The 19,022-nt window shown below is 40.6% G+C and overlaps 1 protein-coding gene across 2 annotated transcripts in view; it reads left to right on the forward strand.

Annotated features, from left to right (window-relative positions):
- SLC23A2 (solute carrier family 23 member 2) overlaps positions 1-19,022 on the forward strand; it is an 80,599-nt gene that overhangs the window by 38,038 nt on the left and 23,539 nt on the right. The window contains exons 1-6 of one of the 2 annotated variants that reach the window (XM_063311568.1): positions 2,429-2,560; positions 4,177-4,427; positions 5,646-5,744; positions 11,806-11,922; positions 13,494-13,651; positions 17,448-17,536. In XM_063311568.1, the coding sequence (XP_063167638.1) occupies positions 4,323-4,427; positions 5,646-5,744; positions 11,806-11,922; positions 13,494-13,651; positions 17,448-17,536 (568 nt within the window). In that variant the 5' untranslated portion in view covers positions 2,429-2,560; positions 4,177-4,322. Of the gene's footprint in view, positions 1-2,428; positions 2,561-4,176; positions 4,428-5,645; positions 5,745-11,805; positions 11,923-13,493; positions 13,652-17,447; positions 17,537-19,022 lie in introns of those variants that run through there. The other variant, XM_063311569.1, reaches the window with a different exon arrangement.

Here is a 19,022-nt window from a genome sequence, read left to right on the forward strand (position 1 = left end):
GGAACTTCCATGTAATTTTAATTGCATTTAAATTTAAAAGAAATTAAATCAAGTTTTGTTTTTGCCCAGCTCCTGTCATTACCTTTTTGGATTGTGGCTTCTTGCGTGCTACTCAGACCAATTATGCTTGCCATCCTAGGAAAAAAAAAGTTCAGCTCAGGTTAATTGTGATACCCTGGTTTCTGTCACTGGTCTTGCCTTCCCAATTCTACTCTCTACCCAAACTAGCTTGAGGGATTGTGGGAAAGCAGAAGGAGAGGTGTCTGAATGTTTATCTCAGGATGCAACTCAGTGAGAGATGTGAGAAAAAGCATTTCAAAAGACTCCACCTTGATTGACTTGCTATAAATGAGGCTGAGAAATTCCTCTTACTCTTGTTAATAACCTGTATGTACCCCAGACTAGCAAGACTCCTCCTTGCTTCTTTGAACAGCTAATACCGTTCTTTCTTTGGTCAAAATCAAGATAATCCAGTTTTATGGAAAATCTGAGGCACTAAAATACTCTATTTTGACATTTAACCTAGATAGGAGTTTTTGCTGTAATCTCTCTGCATGATATGTTCTCAAAATGAAGAAGCTGGGACTGAAAGGACAACTCGATTTGACCAACGTTGTATCAGTTGCACGGAACCATTTTTTTCTTCCACTGGAAGAAAATGAAAGACTTTTTGGTTGTGAAGAATTAAGTTCTGGCAGTCTTTCTGTCCTGCCCAATTATCTGCTTCACTTGTTCAGAATGCTTCAAAGTACTTTTGTTTTGCTAATCTGGACATGCACTAAATACCTTTCAAACGGTATCTAGTTTGTTGGCTAATCTGAACCTCTTTTGATACTGATGCCAATTTTTTCATACCTCTTTACTGGCTCTGCTGGCAACTATCTCTGTTTTACTGAATTCACTTCTGCTTCTCTCTACCCCCTTTTCCCTCCCATTTCTTCTCATGAAGAAATTGTGGGGATAACTTTCCATATTAACTAAGTTTTGCTATCTGTCCTGTAAAAAAAAATCCTAACCATCTGTGGATGGCTAGTTGTTTCCATGGTTGCACAAACTTCCTGCTATTTCAGAAACAAGGGGGGAAGTCAGCCTTCTCGGCATGAATTGTATTAGAACTCTGTCAAGGATGACAATTCGGCTTAGTGGCATGATGCTACTGTGAGAACTTAGTCGCGTCCCCCTGCCATAGGGTGTCACAAGTTACAGTCCGTAAGCAGAGCAGCAACATGTCATTTTGCCACCAAGTTTCAGGGTTTGGGAAGAGTTTGCCTCTCAGGAGTCTTTCTTCCACTCCCTCCATAGTACTCTTAAGCTCCCAAAATTATAAAAATACAGCAAAGATTTAGCATTCCCCCCCATCTAGTGATATCACCATCAGGTAACAGAAGTCCTCCTGCATCCTGCCAGCAGATCAGGAAACAAGTTATGGCCCCTGACCTGAGAAAGGTGCCCTTCTCCATATGAATTCACCATGTGGTTTTGGAAAAAATGTCCCTGTGGGGGCGGGGGGCGGACTGAGATTCCAAAAGTTACTAGTTGCTCACTCGTGCTCTGAGACACAACGTGAATTTCTTTGGTTTCGGCTTGGTGTATTGTGTAAACTTGACCAATTTGATTTAGTCAGTAGTTTGCTGATTAAAAAAAACTTTCATTAGTGCAGTGCGTGAACCTTGTCATTGTGACTAAGCAGATATTTGAGTCAGTTTTTTCCTTTGCAGTCCCAGAATGGGCTGCTTTGACTTTGCAGAACACAAGTTATACAGGCCCACTCTATGTTATAGAAGAAGCATTTCTTAACCGCCATCTGCCTGTTTCTTGCTTTTAAATATGTCTTTACTTAAACTTTCTAGGTAAGTTTTTTGAAAGAAGGGAAAGTACATTTTTCGTTTGCTTAGGAATCTGTGTGAGCTTATCCACCTTATTTCTAATGGCAGTTTCTCTATGGCCATTCACTGCTTTTTCTGTCAGGAACGTAGCTGAAAATGCCATAGACTAATTTTCCAGTTTATCCAATAAACAGATTTATTCTCTTGATTGCCTTTTATAATAAATTGCCCCTATTGTGTCTTTTGAATGGAGCTTTTTCTTCTTGCTGTTTTTGGCTTTGTGATTTGTTCTGTCCCTGCTTTTGCTACCTACGTTCTCTGTCTTACTGATGGAATTTCAGAATAAGCAATAGATTTTTATTAGTCATGATCACCCGACAGGGAAATGAAGCATAGGGCTGATTTGGTATGACTTGCTGCTTCAGTTGGGGGCAAAATCCTAAGGGCAAAGTGTCTGTAACTAAAGGATGAGAAACCAATTCTTGATTGCATTGCTGTTTTGTGACAGGGTATGTATTTATGTAGTCTTAAGAGGAGTTAAATGACACATTTAGGGCTCACTCTGGTCTTTCTGGGTTTCTGATTTGACCTCAGGATTCAATCCCAACGATTCCTGCGTTCTCCATACTGAACTGCTCATCCTAATCTGAAAACTAAGGATTCATTAACTTGAACTCTGAGTAAATGCACAACTTCATCTGATTGCTCCTTGTTCGCTCCTTCTGTGGATCCAGGTAAGAATGTCCTTCAGCCTGGAAAGAACAGTGTTAACAGCTTCTTTCTGTAACAGAAGGAAAGTAGTGAAAGTATAACAACCGAAAAGAAAGAGAGCATGCCTACATATATAGGCTACTGGACAGAAAGAGTGACATTTCTTGAAGTTTAGCTTTAGCTGACCAGGGATCTAGCATAACAATAGGGTCATCTTCCCCCACCTCCGTTCTCCAAGTTTTCTGCCATCCCCACCCACATGCTTTTTAACAGTTTTATGCCCTGCAGAGAGGCCAGTAAGTTCCTGAGGCTTTTTTATGCTTTTTATTCTTGAGTTGGGCCTCTAGATTGCCTGGAGCTATTGTTGCATTAACGGTAATAATAGTTAATCCCCAGTATTTTGGAGAAGTAATTGTTAATGCCTTGATAGAAAGGCAAGGACTTAAAATAGTAGCGTTATGTAATAATTTTACTGAAAGTGAAACAGTGGTATTCTAAATTCATAGAGTTAAAATAGTACCATAATTGCAAAGAGGAAACCCAATAGCAGTTTGGTTCATCTGTCAAACGAAAACAAGTTGCTAGCGGAGGACTCACTTCTGGGCATTGTGCGACTGGTGGCCTTTAAAGGGCATTGTGTTCTATGAACAATTCCATGAATTATGGAATACATGTCCAAGAATGGTTATGATGGAATGCCGTGTAGCCACGGGTACAGCTGAACATTTTAACAGCTTAAATCTGGGCTTCTGCAGTTATTTTCTGCAAGAAGTAGGTCCTTACTTTTCAAAAGACCGTGTATAATTTTTATTTGTCCTAGTTTTAGGTTGAAACTTAATGTGACATTTTTGGTATAATTTACTTGCCATAATTTTAACACTCAAGAGAGGTGAATTACGTTTTGGGGTCTGCCTGTATTTTGATTGGAAGTATTGAATCTCACCAGCTTTGAATAATGACTTTAGATTTCTGTTGTAGACATTGTAGGATAACAGCCATGTTAATCTAGAGCAGGTTTTGGCGAACTATGGCCTGTGGGCCAAATCTGGCCTACCAACTATTTAGTACTGCCTGCGAGCTAAGAAGGGATGGCAGATTGCCAGGCCTGAGCCTCAGTCAAGCTGAGGGGCGAGGGCAGAGCACCTTGGGCAGTGGTGGCCTATCACTCTGGCCTTGGCCTGCAGACCTGCCAGCCAGGCCTGTGGAGGCAAAGAAGGGGTGGGATATGGCCCTTTACAGAAAAGGTTTGCTGACCCCTGATCTATAGTATCCAAAAATCAGGAGAATCTGGTAGTGTTTTCGGATCAACAAAAAGCAAGCTGAAGCTCATGGAAGCTTATACCATTTTTGTCTGAAAAGGTGCTACCAGATGTCTTCTGATTTTTAGATTTCTATCAGTAGCCATCTATGTGGTCACTATGAGTTGAAAACAACTTGATGGCACATAATCAATAAATCAATCAATTGGTATCACCAAAATAATTTGGAAGGAAATTGTCATTAACTATCTTATGGAAGGAAATCTTGATAATTGAATGACATTCATGAGGTAAATAATCTATTATAGTAACTTGACTCTTGGTGAGGTTTGAAAATGCTTGCAAATGTCTTTTCTGTGTTTTCCTCTTTTCATTTCTAGGTATCCGAGAGGGACAGATTGTGTGCAGGATCTAATGCTAAGGTATCCCTGTGAGGCTCCTCTGTGGTGCTCTCCTTAACTGAAAACTCAACATCTGCCCACATAACTTAGTCGCCCCTTGAATTTTCTGAGTATTGTGGGAAGCCATGGGGATTGGCAAAAACACAACGTCTAAATCTGTAGAAACTGGAAATCCAGCAGAGGGCAAGTATGAGGATGAAGCCAAGCATACTGCTTTCTTTACATTGCCAGTAAGTTAACTGTTTAGAAATGCTAATTTGCTTTTGGTGGTATTGTGAGCTGGTGCTTTTCATCTTCCCTCCTTCCTTTCATCAGTCTTCCCTAGAAGTCACATTGGGTTAAACACTGCTTATCCAAGAAGTGAGTCACAGAAATACATTTTTGCATGGCAGAGTTTGAAATCAGCATAGATAAGTAGTGGCTTGTGATGTGCTTCCCGCTGATGTCACAATCCCTTAAAGATGCTTCCTCTGAAAGCTTTTCATTGCTGTGTTCTGAGGGAGGACAGTGTTATAAAAGCTGTCTTGGCAAACTGACCCTGTTGAAGGGTAGAGCTGGGTGTATTTTTCAGCATGGAGAAAAAACCGTTCCAACCTTATAAAATGAATTTGAGAACTCCTTATGAATGACTTGCTTTGTTCAGAAAACTGATGCAATAGAGTAGGCTAATTGGATTGCTTGAGTGACCATAGTCTTATCTATCTGAATGGATTACATGAGATTAAAAAGAGGGCTTTCAGCTATTCCTAAGGATGTTACAAAACTTCTTTGAAGGTCATTTGAGTACTGGTTGCTGCACCACAAACAAATTATCATAGAGATGAAAATGAAACAGAAATGGCCCAGATCCTTAAGGGAATAGAGCAGCTAAGAAAAATGGTGATAAAAAGGATATAAATGTGTAAATTTATGTTTTGTGTTTAAAAATTGAAAATAAAAAGATTTCCTCCCACTTGCATAATACAAAAAACTAGGGTAATTCAATAAAAATACTTGGATGAGAGGTTCATGATAAACAAGAAGAATCTGCATATCTAGAACTTATACCTAATTATAAAACTATACATTATATAGGAATTATACTAATATAATTGTAGTTACATAATTCTATATATGAATTATATTGTTTCTCTAAAAATACTGTTCACAATAACACCTTGATTTTATTAATCCACATTCAGTTAACTTTGGATGCAGCAGACAAAATCTGACTTAACACTTCACCCCAAATAAAAGTTCAGACAATTTGCCTGTAGTTTTGGAAGGTTGCATTAAACAGACTTTTCTCTTTTTGACTGATACTTCTTAGTCAGTTAAGTCAAAAATTTTCTGTACTTTATGTTCTGCTTTGATTAAACAGTATATTATATTCTGTTTAAAATATAATATGCTGTTACAGAAGATGTTCTTATGATTTTATTAAATGCTCTATAATTATTTTTTCATAGGTTGTAATAAGTGGAGGAGCAACTTCAAGTGGCGATCAAGATACAGAAGACACAGAACTTATGGCAATCTATACTACAGAAAATGGAATTGCAGAAAAGGTACCTTAAAAAGTAGATTAAACATAACATCTTGATACAAATGAATTGTCATAATTTATTTGCAGATTTGCTCAAACGTGGCTACTAACGATGCCATGTGGAGTTCTTCAGTTCAAACTGATTTCTGTTGAATGAGATCATTAAAGAAGAATGGAGAAGTTACTGCTGAATGCATTAAAATTAGGTCTTGGAGACAAAAATAGATAAAAACACTCTCAATCTTTTCTCAGCCAGGGCAGGTAAAGAAACAAACTCATTTCTACAAGAAAACTGCAGAGTCTGATAAACCACAAGGTGAATCAGAACTTATGGCTGATAATAATAAAAAAGAAAGCTGATTCATTCAACCTTGTTTATTGTAAAAACATGTTTGCCACATCTCTGGTTATGTGACACTGTCGGAAAATATCCAGTAATAGGGCTTTCTTATCACATGAAGAGTATCCACTGAATAGCAAAATTTATCAAGCAGATAAAGCCAATGTAATACAGGACCGCTTCTGCCCTTAGAAACCTGGTAGTCATTAAGCACAAGATTCTTGCGGTTTCTGCTGTAGCAGATTTGAAGCCGGGGTGCCTTTGGAATCTCCACATTATGTAGTCACCACCTTGATAGGGATTATGAACAGCTTCTAACAAACCTTCAAAGCTTTTGTCCCTCTTCCCCCTGCATTTTTGGTATTTATGAGAGAGATTCTTGTCTTCTGCAAAGGCTTCAAGGCCATGACCCTAGATGTGGTACGTATTAGCAAAATTTAACCCCTGAGTGTTCCTTACTGAATGATTTAAGCAGCTAGTGTGGTCTATTCTAAATGTTCTAAAATGGTAAATTCAGCACTGCCATGTTTAGGATGTTGCAAAGTTCAGAACATTTCAGGAAAGTTTAGGAAGTAAACAGAAGTTACAGTGTTTCATTGCACAGAAATCTGGCTGGAAAGGGATTATATTTCCAAAATCTCTCCCCTGCACTCCCCCTTCCCCGATATCTCACTTCTTAACATATAAAAATGATCAGGATTTAAAATCCTTCTCAGAGTTATAAGAGGTCCACCTGACTTGTATAATTTGACTTATTTAATACCTTGCTTGAATTAAGATGATGTGTGTCATGTTAAAAGTCATCATTATTTGACTTTCAGGGTCAGACCATTTCCCATGAGACTGGAGCTACAGGTAGGCCTTGACTTACAGTCATTCGTTCAGTGGCCAAAGTTATGATGGTGCTGAACAAAGGGACTTAGGACCAGTTGCCAAGCAGCCCGCAATCACGTGATCGCCACTGGCAGCCTTCCCTGCCGGCTTCCCCAGAAAGTGAACGGGGACACCAACAGGGAAGATTGCAAGTCATTGGGGTGTCTCCCCCACCCACGCACCCTCCCCAGCCCCTCTGTGCTTGCGCCACACTGGCCAGTTGCGTGACTCCACACACCCTTCCCGACCTGTGCCACACCCCCACGTGCCCTTCCTGACTGTGCGGCACCTCCCGTGCACCCCCACACACGCTCCCTGACCCACGCCACACCCCTGCGTGCCCTCCCTGACCCACACTGCACCTTTCGTGTGCGCCCCCACACACTCTTCCTGACTCATGCAGTGCCACTTGCACCTCTGCAGCCCCTCTCACTCACTCCCCCACCCAGCAGCAGCTACTTATGTGCCTGCTGGCCTGGGACATGCAACTTCCTGCTTGCTTCCCCACTAACTTTAGTTGTGGGAAACCAGCAGGAAGTTGCCTCGCCTAATGACTGTGGGATTCAGTTAATGACGGCAACCAGGACTGCAGGGATTGCCGTCAATAAGCGATGTGGTCGCGCTTTATGACCGCATCTCTTAAGCAGTGGAAATTCCAGTCCCAACTGTTGTCTTAAGTTGAGGGCTACCTGTAGCGTCTCGTGTTAAAATGATTCCGTTTCAAGTGGATTGGACACCTCTAATGTTTATAGATGTACTGTAAATCAGAGCTGTAACTGACATTTTTCAAGTTGTACATTCTAGGAAACATCAGAAAGCTGAAATTAGTAGGTTAAGGGTTGTTCTTCCATTTAATTAAAATAACTGAGATTTTTGGATTTATTTTTGAATTAGGATTTGAAAGATGCTTTGTCCTTTACCTCCACTCATTTTGCAAATTCTGCTTTGCTTGTTTGATACACAGCTGGGTAGAATATCTTGCAGAAGAGCTACGACTTTCCACACATGGTCTTCAGCCACAGCCCTGATACTCTTAGCATTGAGAGCAGTTGTTGTTGTTTATTCGTTTAGTCGCTTCCGACTCTTCGTGACTTCATGGACCAGCCCACGCCAGAGCTTCCTGTCGGTCGTCAACACCCCCAGCTCCCCCAGGGACGAGTCCGTCACCTCTAGAATATCATCCGTCCACCTTGCCCTTGGTCGGCCCCTCTTCCTTTTGCCTTCCACTCTCCCTAGTATCAGCATCTTCTCCAGGGTGTCCTGGAGCAGAGATGATGCTAAACTGAACTACCCAAAAGTAGCCCTCTCTTCTCAATGTTCCAGCCTTATATTCCAGTGGCTGCAGTCATATATTGCCCTGAGGAAGAGTAGGTTGACCACAGTTTCTTGAATAAACCACAGTTCATAGAATCATAGAATTGGAAGGGATCTCAGATCATCTAGTCCAACCCTCTGCTTGGTGCAGGAACTGCTAAAGCATCTGAGCAGATGGCTTTTACAGGCCTTCAGTGAGAAGGAGCGTACCATTTCGTGAAGCAGCCTATTCCACTGGTTGACAGTCCTTACCCTCAGGCAATTCCTCCTAACATCTAATCTGAATCTACTTCTGTATAGTTTGAACCCAACTGACCATGTTCATGTGACACACTAAGCCCTCAATCATGGTTTACAAACTGCAATGTCTGTGTTCAGGTATCCTATTAAACCAAACCCAAACATGCAGTCATTTCCTGAGCTCAAGAGAAGTTTCTCCCTAGTAATGTGGCATCTTGCAATGGAGGCGTCCTATGAGCTCTGCCATACACATTCTCCTAGCCCCTTTGAGAACTGGGTCTTCGGAGCAGGTGGGGTAGCTGAGCGTCGGAGTTTAGCTCTTTCCTGTAGGAATCCACTGGCGTTAGCTGTTCCCATGGTGCCATTTCACTACAGTGAAAGGGATTTGGTTCTGATGCCTGAAATGGCCACAGCGACAAGGACAGCTTCGGAATCGTTATGGACAGCGGAGTGTGAAATGATCAATGCTGTCTTGTGAAGTAAAAATTACTCCTTTGTTTAGTTTTCTGTTAATCCCTTTGATAATGAACACGGCATAGCATATTAGGAAATGTGAGGAGGAAGCTGCACGTGCTTAAAGCACGCCAGACACATGGTTTCAGAGCTCAGGAAGCCAGTCATGTTTGAGAACAGGATATTCACTCTGCAGTCAAGTGTGGATTAAGTCAGCACTTTGGTTACATAAACCCAAATTTCAGCAAAATTTGAAATAAAAGCTATGGCCTGTTGAGTTCTGTGATGAATATTTATTTTGGTCATTAAACCCCAGCATGCAACACAAGGCTTACATTTTTCCATTCTTTGAGCGTCATGTTCTTTTCTTTGCTCTTCTTTCTTTATCCATCTTCCTTTACTCTTCAGACGAATATTCAGAAGAGTCCTGCCTGTACAGCCTGCATTGGTTAAGTAGTTAATAACTTCATTATCAAAGAGTGAACTAGAAGCCTGTCCAGGGGCCCTCCACTTTAGGACAGAGAATTGTGTATCTTCTTTGCTGACCTTTCACATTCACTGCTTATTCAGATGAATGTTATTCCTCATACATTTGATGTTATGTAGCTTTTGGAAACCGTTACTCTCAATCATATAAGGCCTCAGTAAACCTTGAACTTGGAAAATCCCAATCAGTAATTGCAGAAAAACTGTGCCTTGGGTCTTTCTTTCAGAGGATGTAGGGAAGTGTAGACTATCAAGTCAAATGGTTTGGGCCAGTATTGGCGATGTCAATCCTGAACCCTCCAGATACGTTGGGCTCATGATTTCTTAGCCAGCATGTTCACTGGTACTAGCCAGAGCTAATACCTCTGGAGAACTTGATGTTGAGAAAGGCTGTTCTTTCCTTGTGTTTACAACCTTGTATAGGTAGTCCTCACCAACTACCCATTCAGTGACCATTTGAACTTACGACAGCACTGAAAAAACGAGACTTATGACTGAGCCTCGAAGTTGTGGTCATTGCGATGTCCCTGCAGTCACATGATTGCAATTTGGGCACTTGGCAACTGGTGGACATCCACAACTGCAGTGTCCTGTGGTCACGTGAAGCTGGCTGTGACCTCCACAGCCAGCTTCCGACAAGCAAAGTCAGTGGGGAAGCCGGCATGAAGTCGTAAGTTGGTGTGGCCATGTGATGTTGCACTTAGTGACCTGGGGTGATTAGCTTAATGATTGTAGCCAGAACTGATGTAGTGAGTTGGTGTGGCCGTGTGATGTTGTGCTTAACAACTGTGCCACTTAGCAACTGAGTTGCAGGTCCTAATTGCAGTTGGTAAGTGAGGACTACCTGTACATGCAAATCAGATGTCTCTCACACTAATCCAGGGTTTCTCAGCCAGGGTTCCATGGAACCCTAGGATTCCACGAGAGGTCACTAGGGGTTCCCTGGGACATCACGATGTATTTTAAAAATTATTTCAAATTTGGGCAACTTCACATTAAAGAGGTAGGTTTCATTATTTTCAGTTTAAGAACACTGTTAATGCATCTCTACAGGCCTACCCTTGAAATGAATAGAATAATTTTGTAACTTCTGGCCTATATTTGGGCCTGAATGTGCAGGGGTTCCCCGAAGCCTGAGAAATATTTTAAGGCTCCCCCAGGGTCAGAAGGTTGAAAAAGGCTGCACTAATCTAGTATCACCCTTTCATTTCATTATATTTGGTTGCTGAGTAGTTTTTGCCATAATTCTTTTGAATATTCATGAGGCCTAAACATACTTTTTCCACTAAGATCCTCTAAAGGGATTATAGTGCTCAGATTTGCCATAAAAGTGTTTATCAAATTTTACACCCCATTGTCTTCCCTAAACTCTGATGATTGATTTGAATCCATTCCAGCCATGATGTGGTTGCAGATGAGGCACATAACATTTTTTACTTCATCAACAGAATTATAGGTTCTAAATCACAGGGAATATTTGTGTCCAATCTGGAGCCCCTGAAGAGGGATTCAGGCAGATTGGAGCAGACTCCGAGAAGGGCAGTGAGGATGTTCAGGGACTGGAAGCTCCAGTCCTGTGAAGAGAACTTAAGGGAAATGGTTATATTTAGTCCTGAGAAGAGAAGGTTTTAGGTGGGGTTGGGGGTGTGTGTACACGCTTCAGATAACTAAAAGATAGAAGGTCAGTGAGTTCTGAAGTGCAGGACTACAGAACAGTAGATTTAAGTTATAGGAAGGCTGAAGATTTGAAAAAACTTCCCAACATTAAGATTGTTCAACTGAAAAGCCAATCAGCAGGAATATTTGGGGTCCCAGTTACAGGAAGTGTCAAGGAGAGACTGGATGAATATTTGTTAGGGTGCGTTAAATTAGATTCCTGTATGGAGAACAGAGTTGAATTTGGCCTAAATGGTCCCCTCTAAGCCTAGGGTTATATTTCTAGCAAAAGCTATATGTATTGAAATGAACAAAAGCTCTTTGGAGAACAGTAGGCTGCTCTCATAAATTATGGAGTTTGGATCACTTATGTAAGTGTAATCTTTCTCTTTTCCAGAAAATATCCCTTACCCATTAATCTACCATCTTAAGTTTCTTTGTGTAAACAGTAGGGCATCATAATCTTTTTTGGCATAGAATATGTGGTGATTATATCATAAGAACAGAATAATGCCCTGCTTATATGTAAAGGCAGAGGTTGGTTACGTTAAAGAGAGGGCATCCGTGTAGTCTAGCTATTACTAGAAAAGTAAAAGGATTTATTTTTTTGCTATGTGAACTGATAGTGCTTTGGAGCAGGCCAGAGACCTTCTCAGAGGTATCCCAGTTACCTATTAATAGGACTGTCATATTAAATGGTGGCTAATTTAATGGTTGACAGAGTTCTCTGGCAGAAACCCTTGACAGCAGTGGAAGCTCAGACGCACAAAGAACAGACATGATCTACACAATTGAGGATGTTCCGCCCTGGTATCTCTGCATTTTCTTGGGATTACAGGTACAATTTGTTCCAATATGTTTTTCATAGAGATGCTGGTAAGCAATTAAGTAAGTCAGAATTTAATTTTAAAGTATTATTTTTAGACTTACTTAGCAGGGACCTAACAGGAATGACACTTTTGCAGGATTAATTTTGGCAGGGTAATTCAGGCACATGGCATGGAAGCTGCAAGAAGCAACAAATAAAATTTATTCCTGGTTTTCCTTCTCTCTCGCTTCACTGTTGCTCTGAACAGAAATGTGTGGGGTCTGTCAGAACAGGGTGGTGGTGTTTTTGGAGATTCTGGCCATAGTATTTTCTACTTGAATAATTTCTCTATCATTATATGAAGGCACTCCGGGCTATTTCAAAAAACTTTTCTAAGTGGTCTGAATTTCAAAATTAGGTACATTAGAAATATTACCCTACATTTCTTGTACTTGGGAACTTTGCTAGGATGTCCAGTCATGCAGTCCCCATAGTCTTGCAGCCAGAATGCTTCTCTTCTGGGAGCTGTCTCTGAAAACAAGTTAGGGATGCCCTGAAGAGCAACCGTATGGAAGGAAACTTTAAGCTACGGACACATTCCGTGAGAAAACTCTCCTGCCCAATTCCAGAATAGAACGAAAGGGTGATATGTGAGCATGTTGAATAAATAATCCTCTAGCAAATCTTTCCATTTTAGTGGGCTTGTGCAGTTCAGCTTCCCATTGATCTTATACTCGTAAGTTAGTGGGAGGTATGCAGCGGTGTGCTGAAGCTGGCTTGTACCAGCTCGCAAATGCTGGTTGTTAAATTTTCTGGAATTTTGCAAGCCAGTTGAGAGCATTGCTGAGCCACGATGCGTAGCACACCAATAAACTGTTCAGTGGCTAGTGGCCTGGTGTGGCAGTGGCAATGGAGCGAGCAGAGCTGCTGGTTCAACATTTACCAGCACACCACTGGAGGAATGCCTTTGACTAAAAAGTCTTTGGTTTGCCATGCTGAGAAAATTTTTAAATATGGGAATATGTCCTTCTGGTGAGAAGAATTCAAGAGGGGAAAAAATGGACTTTTCAATCTTCCGTGCAGTATCAATATGCCGATTGGAAACTGCTTCATACAAAGCTACCCTTCTGATCTGTCCAATCTAATACTGGTTACTTTTGACTACCAAAGAGTTTCTTCAAACTGTGCTGTCTGAGATCCTTTTAATAAGGAGATTCTGATTCTTCAGCACAGAGTCTGAACCCTGTAACTGAGTTGTGGTCCCCTCCCTAACATCTGCTGGATCCTCACCACAGAACATAAAGATATGTATGTATGTATGTATGTATGTATGTTCTTTGTTGGGGATCCAGCACATACATACATACATGTGTTCTTTTTTTTTCTCTTCAAATTCCATCACCACCCATCTCGCATGAAGTGACATAGTTAATGTGAGGATACTTGGTGGCATAATGCTTGCTTTTATTTTGGATTGCCATTTCCTAATTCTTAACTGGAGATTGTTAAATATTCATACAGTTATTTATTGTCTTGGTGATACACACACACACACACACACACACACACACAATTAAAAAATAACCTTTTGTTCTTTGCAGCACTATCTGACCTGTTTCAGTGGCACTATAGCAGTGCCCTTCTTGCTGGCAGATGCCATGTGTGTTGGATTTGACCAGTGGGCCACCAGCCAGTTGATTGGGACCATATTTTTCTGTGTTGGAATCACAACTTTGTTACAAACAACCTTTGGGTGTAGGTGAGTTAGTCTTTGGTGATGTGTTAACTGTACATAATTCTTCCCATAAACTCCAGGCTGTAATGCTGATGGACAGCGCTGGGTATTGATTAAAGGATTGTACTTGTGCTGGGGAGAGCTAGCGCCAAGTCATCTTTCAGCTGAGACTCACTGGGTGACTTTGGATCAGACCCCAGTCCCAGGGTGGTTGTAGGGATAAAATAAGGGGGAGGACTGTGTAAATGTCCTTGAATTGCTACAGAAAGGCTGGATATAAAAATAACAGATAAAGAATTAGATAATAACATGCTGGCAGGGATGATAGGAGTTGTAGTCTATTTCGTCTGGCAGATTGGGAATAGCTATGAGGAATGAATGTTCTGAAAGCTACTTCAGAATGGTGATGAAGTAACTAACATATCTAAACAAATTTAAAAGAAAAGCTGACTAATTTATATCTCAAATTTTCCACTTGCCAAGTGGCACATATTCGAAGCATAATAAATTAGTAATAATTAAACAGTTCAGGAAACAGTTCATATTTGAGTCTGATAATAAAATAATAAAAAGCATTACCTTAAATTATACCAAGTGAGTTGAATTCATGCGTGGTTGTCCCGTCTAACTATCTGCGGCTCCCCAAGTTTTCAGCCAGATATTTTCTCATTCCCGGAGCCTGAAATCCTTCTGGTAGAGATGGGAAGGGCTCAAGGCGTTTTGATGCCTGAGGCCTCATTCCGTTCCGTGTAACAAAGTTGATCAGAGGGATGGCAAACATTTTTCAGCACAGATAATAGGACAGATTCCTCTCTGTTACCTGAGGCTGGCAATGTGATATGGGGTGAAAGGTAGACCATAAAGCTTCCATAATGCTGGCATCAAACTTTGCATACTAATTCTCTAGAAACTGCTTCCTGCAGTGGTTAGTGGGAACAATCATGCACCAGTTAAATTCATGCAGTTTAATTTACATCTCATTTTGGATAATGGTAAGGCTGACCTTGCGAGGATTGAACATTTCATCTTCTGCATGAAAAACTTGCTCTTGTTCAACCAGGACCTGCTTCTGTAGCCCGTATGCAACCTAAAACGGGTAAAGAATAGTAGCAATCACGAAACTTTTTCCTACCTGACAGACATTTCCCTGCGTGGTTGCTAGAGATATTTGTGCTCAACACAGGCAACCAGCATAGTTACCAATGGCATGTAATGGGAGTCTTATGATTTGTGCCTTTCCTAAATATCTATTTAACTTTCCTCACTTCTCTGTTATATATATGGTATTAGGAAATTAACAATTAAAGCAAAATGTTTTTGATCTTAAAATATGTTTTTGACTATTAAGAGAATAGAATTTTCCATCCAGCTATAGTGTTGTGTTACTGTAGAATAGAACAGTGTAGACGCTTTTGCGCAAGAGCCAAAGTATGTTAAGTGCTCCCATCTATTATATATTTTTTCTAGGGAGAATATTAAAAATAACATGGAAAAATAATAAAGGATTAATACAATTATCTTTTGCTTTAGGTCTAGCCCCTCCAAGTATGATTTCATTTTGGAGCCTTCCTTTCAAAAATAAAATACTGAGTATATTTACCCACGAAAGAGAATATTGGGTGGGGAATGGTAACTCAGTAGGGTAAAGAAGGCAAGCCTGTTTAAATAAACTAGTGAAGATTATTGAAAGGAACCATTCCAATGACAATTTCCAGGCATTGCTCAATATCTTTCTAGGGTTCTTGGATTAGAATAGGCAGCCTGACAAAGATACTTTCAGATGATCTTGTGAAAGAAACGAGCTGAGTATTTTGGCTTGCCAAAATGTTTCTGGGTCAGTCCTTTTCATCGTGAAATGCGGTAAGGGTTCTTACAGATTGACTAAGGTGTCAGTGAACAAGAGTTCTTCCTGGATCTGAGGGAGTTCGAGAGCTGTAAGAGATGTGGGTAAAGTCTTCATAGAAATGGATGCCAGGAAAGGAGGCACCCTTTTTGTTTTTCAACCCCTAAATCATTCTCAGTTAAGCACAGTTACTGAAACTAGGAGTGTCCCCATAAGAATGAAGACAGGTGTGCCAAGTTTCACCAAAGCCCTCTCTAGTCTAGCATGCTATTCCTAAAAGAGGCAGCCACATGCCCACAAGCTGGTTACGGGGAGTGGGTATCCCTCTGCTCCTTATTACCCGAAGGTACGCTACAGGGCATCTGTCAAAGGCCCGAGCAGAAATTAGATTGCTTCTTTTGAATTATTTCATTAAGTTAAGTTCCGTTAGGCTTCCCACCATGAGGGATCAAAGACATCATTCTAGAATAATTTTGGAAATTATCCTTTAAGGAAAGATGTCTGCAGGAGCAGTCTGTTTTGAAAATATTTGCAAAATATTGATAGCTTGCTGTCTAAAGAATTCTGGGACTTGAAGTCCACACATCCCAAAGTTGTCAAGTTTGAAGCACACTGAAATAAATCATTTGGGAAGTGATCCTGGAAGAAAGGGAGCCTGCTTGTAAAAAGTGGATCTTTACATGCAGCTTTCTTTCTTCGCAGACCTGCTTATAATGATCCTGTGGTTATGCAGTGTTACTTGGTCGTTTGATCGTTGCAGACGTACTCCTTCCTTTAAAACTGCGCATAGAGTTTCTTTACTGTTGTGAGCATTTGCAAAGCATTTTAATGTGAAAGACACAAATATGTACATCTTTGACCCACTTGTTCATTAAGTGAGATCTTTTTGCCCCTCCAACAACGATAATTACAATGGATGATCAGCTGTATCCAGAATAATAAAATGAATAAATAGTAAGGTGAATAAAATACATTCCAACTACAAAACTGAAAAAATTGTGTCAATTGTAGCCTCATTTTCACCGCAGCCAGGCAAGAGTTGGCTGTAGCATTGATGATAGACAAAATTATGCAGCCGTGGCTTCCCGGCATGGCAATGAACTAATAGCCTTCCAGTGCCAAAGATCTTAAGCTGTGACTTTGTAGGAGCTGCCAATTTCCTTCAAAAGAGCAAGAAAAGGAGAAATGTCCCCGTGATTTCTGCTGTTTCTATGTTTTATTGACCAATAAACTTTGGTTCTGATCTGCCATAGTATAATGGATTGAGTCGTTAAGAAAGTAAGTGAGCGGAATAAAGGGGTTCTACTTTGCACACTGTTGAGGCAGTTTCTGTGATCCTTGTGGAAGGAATGTTCTGTGTAAGAGGGAGTCTTACCATTTTCACATGGTGGATCTAAGAAAAGCCAGACTAGTTAAGGGAAAGTTACAGCCAGCGTTGCTTTCCGCTTGTGCTTCAGCTTGCTGGAATTAGCCAGACAGCATTACTGTGTGGAGGAATGCAGGAAAAGGGTGGTCTCAAAGCCATTCAGTACTAAAATATTTAGGATTTCCTAGATTAAAACTAAGAAATAGTGATTTATATTAAAATATTATAACTTCTCTGCTCCATTCACCTTTACTGCTTACTAGGTTAGAGGGAGGTTTCTAGAACATCTTGTCCTTGATGAGATTGTTGTCCTAATGATGTTTATGACTTTTCAAAACCACCAAATTAGTCCACAGGGAGCCTGATGTGAATTATTTCCTTCTTCTCTTTACTGGTTTTTATTATTTGGTCAAATGTAGAGTAACATTATATTTTTTAACTGTTTTTATTGCTTTGTATTTATATTTGTGTTTGTCCAGAAGGTGGGCAGCTATAATGAATTTAGACATTTAAATAACTAAATAGTACGGCGTTGAACAGGTGGCTCTTCTTGCAACGGTTTATCCCCGCGCTGTGGCACTGATGCAAATATGGGTTTCTGCTTCTTTCAGGTTACCTTTGTTTCAGGCCAGTGCTTTTGCATTCTTGGCTCCCGCCAGAGCCATCCTCTCTTTAGACAAATGGAAATGTAATAACACAGGTGAGCAACCATCCTTTCCATCTGTGCCTTTGGTTATTCAGAGCGAGAACCGAAACAGAGGAACCCTGACTTCCTTTAGTCTGACTCCGGTAACGTTAGTATAAAGGTTATGAGGGGTCTTGCGTTTGCAGAATATCCAGAATTGTTGACCAACTCTGTAGCTGGTCCTAAAGATCCCTGATGGAACACAAATGGCTTTTTGATGCAAATTTAAGGGCAGTTCTCCCGATTTCTCGGGGGACAGGAAAACACAAGAGTCCCATACTCTTCCCACGAGAATTTCATTGGAATTGTTCTTGGGAAGAATTTCCGAAAGTCGAGGGCTGGGGGGACCCACAAATACACTTACTGGCAGTGGCTGCGGGCTGGTTTTATAGCAACCTTCAGAGGCAGTAGCCAAGGATGAACAGCAGGAGGAGGATGTTCCCAGGGGTTTTGGTTGCTGTTGAAAGCAGGATAGTGGAACTATGGTCCAGTCCAGTTTGCTCACATTTTACTGATTTTTTTTTAAAGCAATAAAACTGGCATACCAAAGCAAATAGTACAAAGATGGGCAAACTGCAGCCCGTGATCTTCTTTTTGGAGCCCTCAGAGCCCCCTTTAGAATTTAGCTGAATATTGAAAATGAGTGTCAAGGATTTAGGAACGGCGAACACATGAAACCTAAATTGCGGCCCCTAAAATAGGGTATGTGCTGTTAAAAAAATTGCACTTTTTAAAAACTAGGGGAAGAAAAGAAAAAGAAAAAGAAAACCTTAGCTTTGCATCACTGCTTCACCCCCTGGGTGAACTGTACATACACATGAATGATGAATGATGATTAGTGAAGACAAGCAAGTTTTATAAACAATGATTTAAGATGGCTTGCTTTTGTTAATCATAATTACAGCTAGCTTGTCCAAATTTGAATATCATAGGCAAGCTGCAGTCTAACTGTTCATAGACATGCCAGAAGGAAAGGTCCTCGGTGAATACACTGCAGCTCAGCTGAATTAGCTTTCCCTCCTTCTGTTGGACCAGTAACCATAATCCGGCATGAAAAAGGCTGCATTAAACTGTGACTTCATTATATGCGAACATAGTCATAAAAACACAATTAGTTTCCAGAACTGAAATTAGATCATACGTTTTGCTTTCAATCTTGTTTACACAGAATTTTGCAAAGTGAATTTTCTATAATTATTGCCAGATGCAGTCTTACACACATTTAGGTAATTGGAATTTGGTGGATGATTTTGATGATACTGGAGCCATCTAGTTGGATTCTTTCCCCAACCTAAGTGTGGAATATATGTTAGCTTTCCCCAGTGTGATGCCTGCCAGATGCTAGAAATTCTAGCATATAAGTAAAAGTAAAAATGCTTCCGAGCATGGCAAGCAGGTATGAAACAGTTATTCCAGAAATAATTGGCATGCATGAACGATTAGGAAGAAATCTGTTACCTAAGATGTCAGATTGATCAATCCCGATGACTCAAAGCATCTT

This window comes from Candoia aspera, chromosome 9 (genome assembly GCF_035149785.1).
Source record: "Candoia aspera isolate rCanAsp1 chromosome 9, rCanAsp1.hap2, whole genome shotgun sequence".
Classification (NCBI taxonomy): domain Eukaryota; kingdom Metazoa; phylum Chordata; class Lepidosauria; order Squamata; family Boidae; genus Candoia; species Candoia aspera.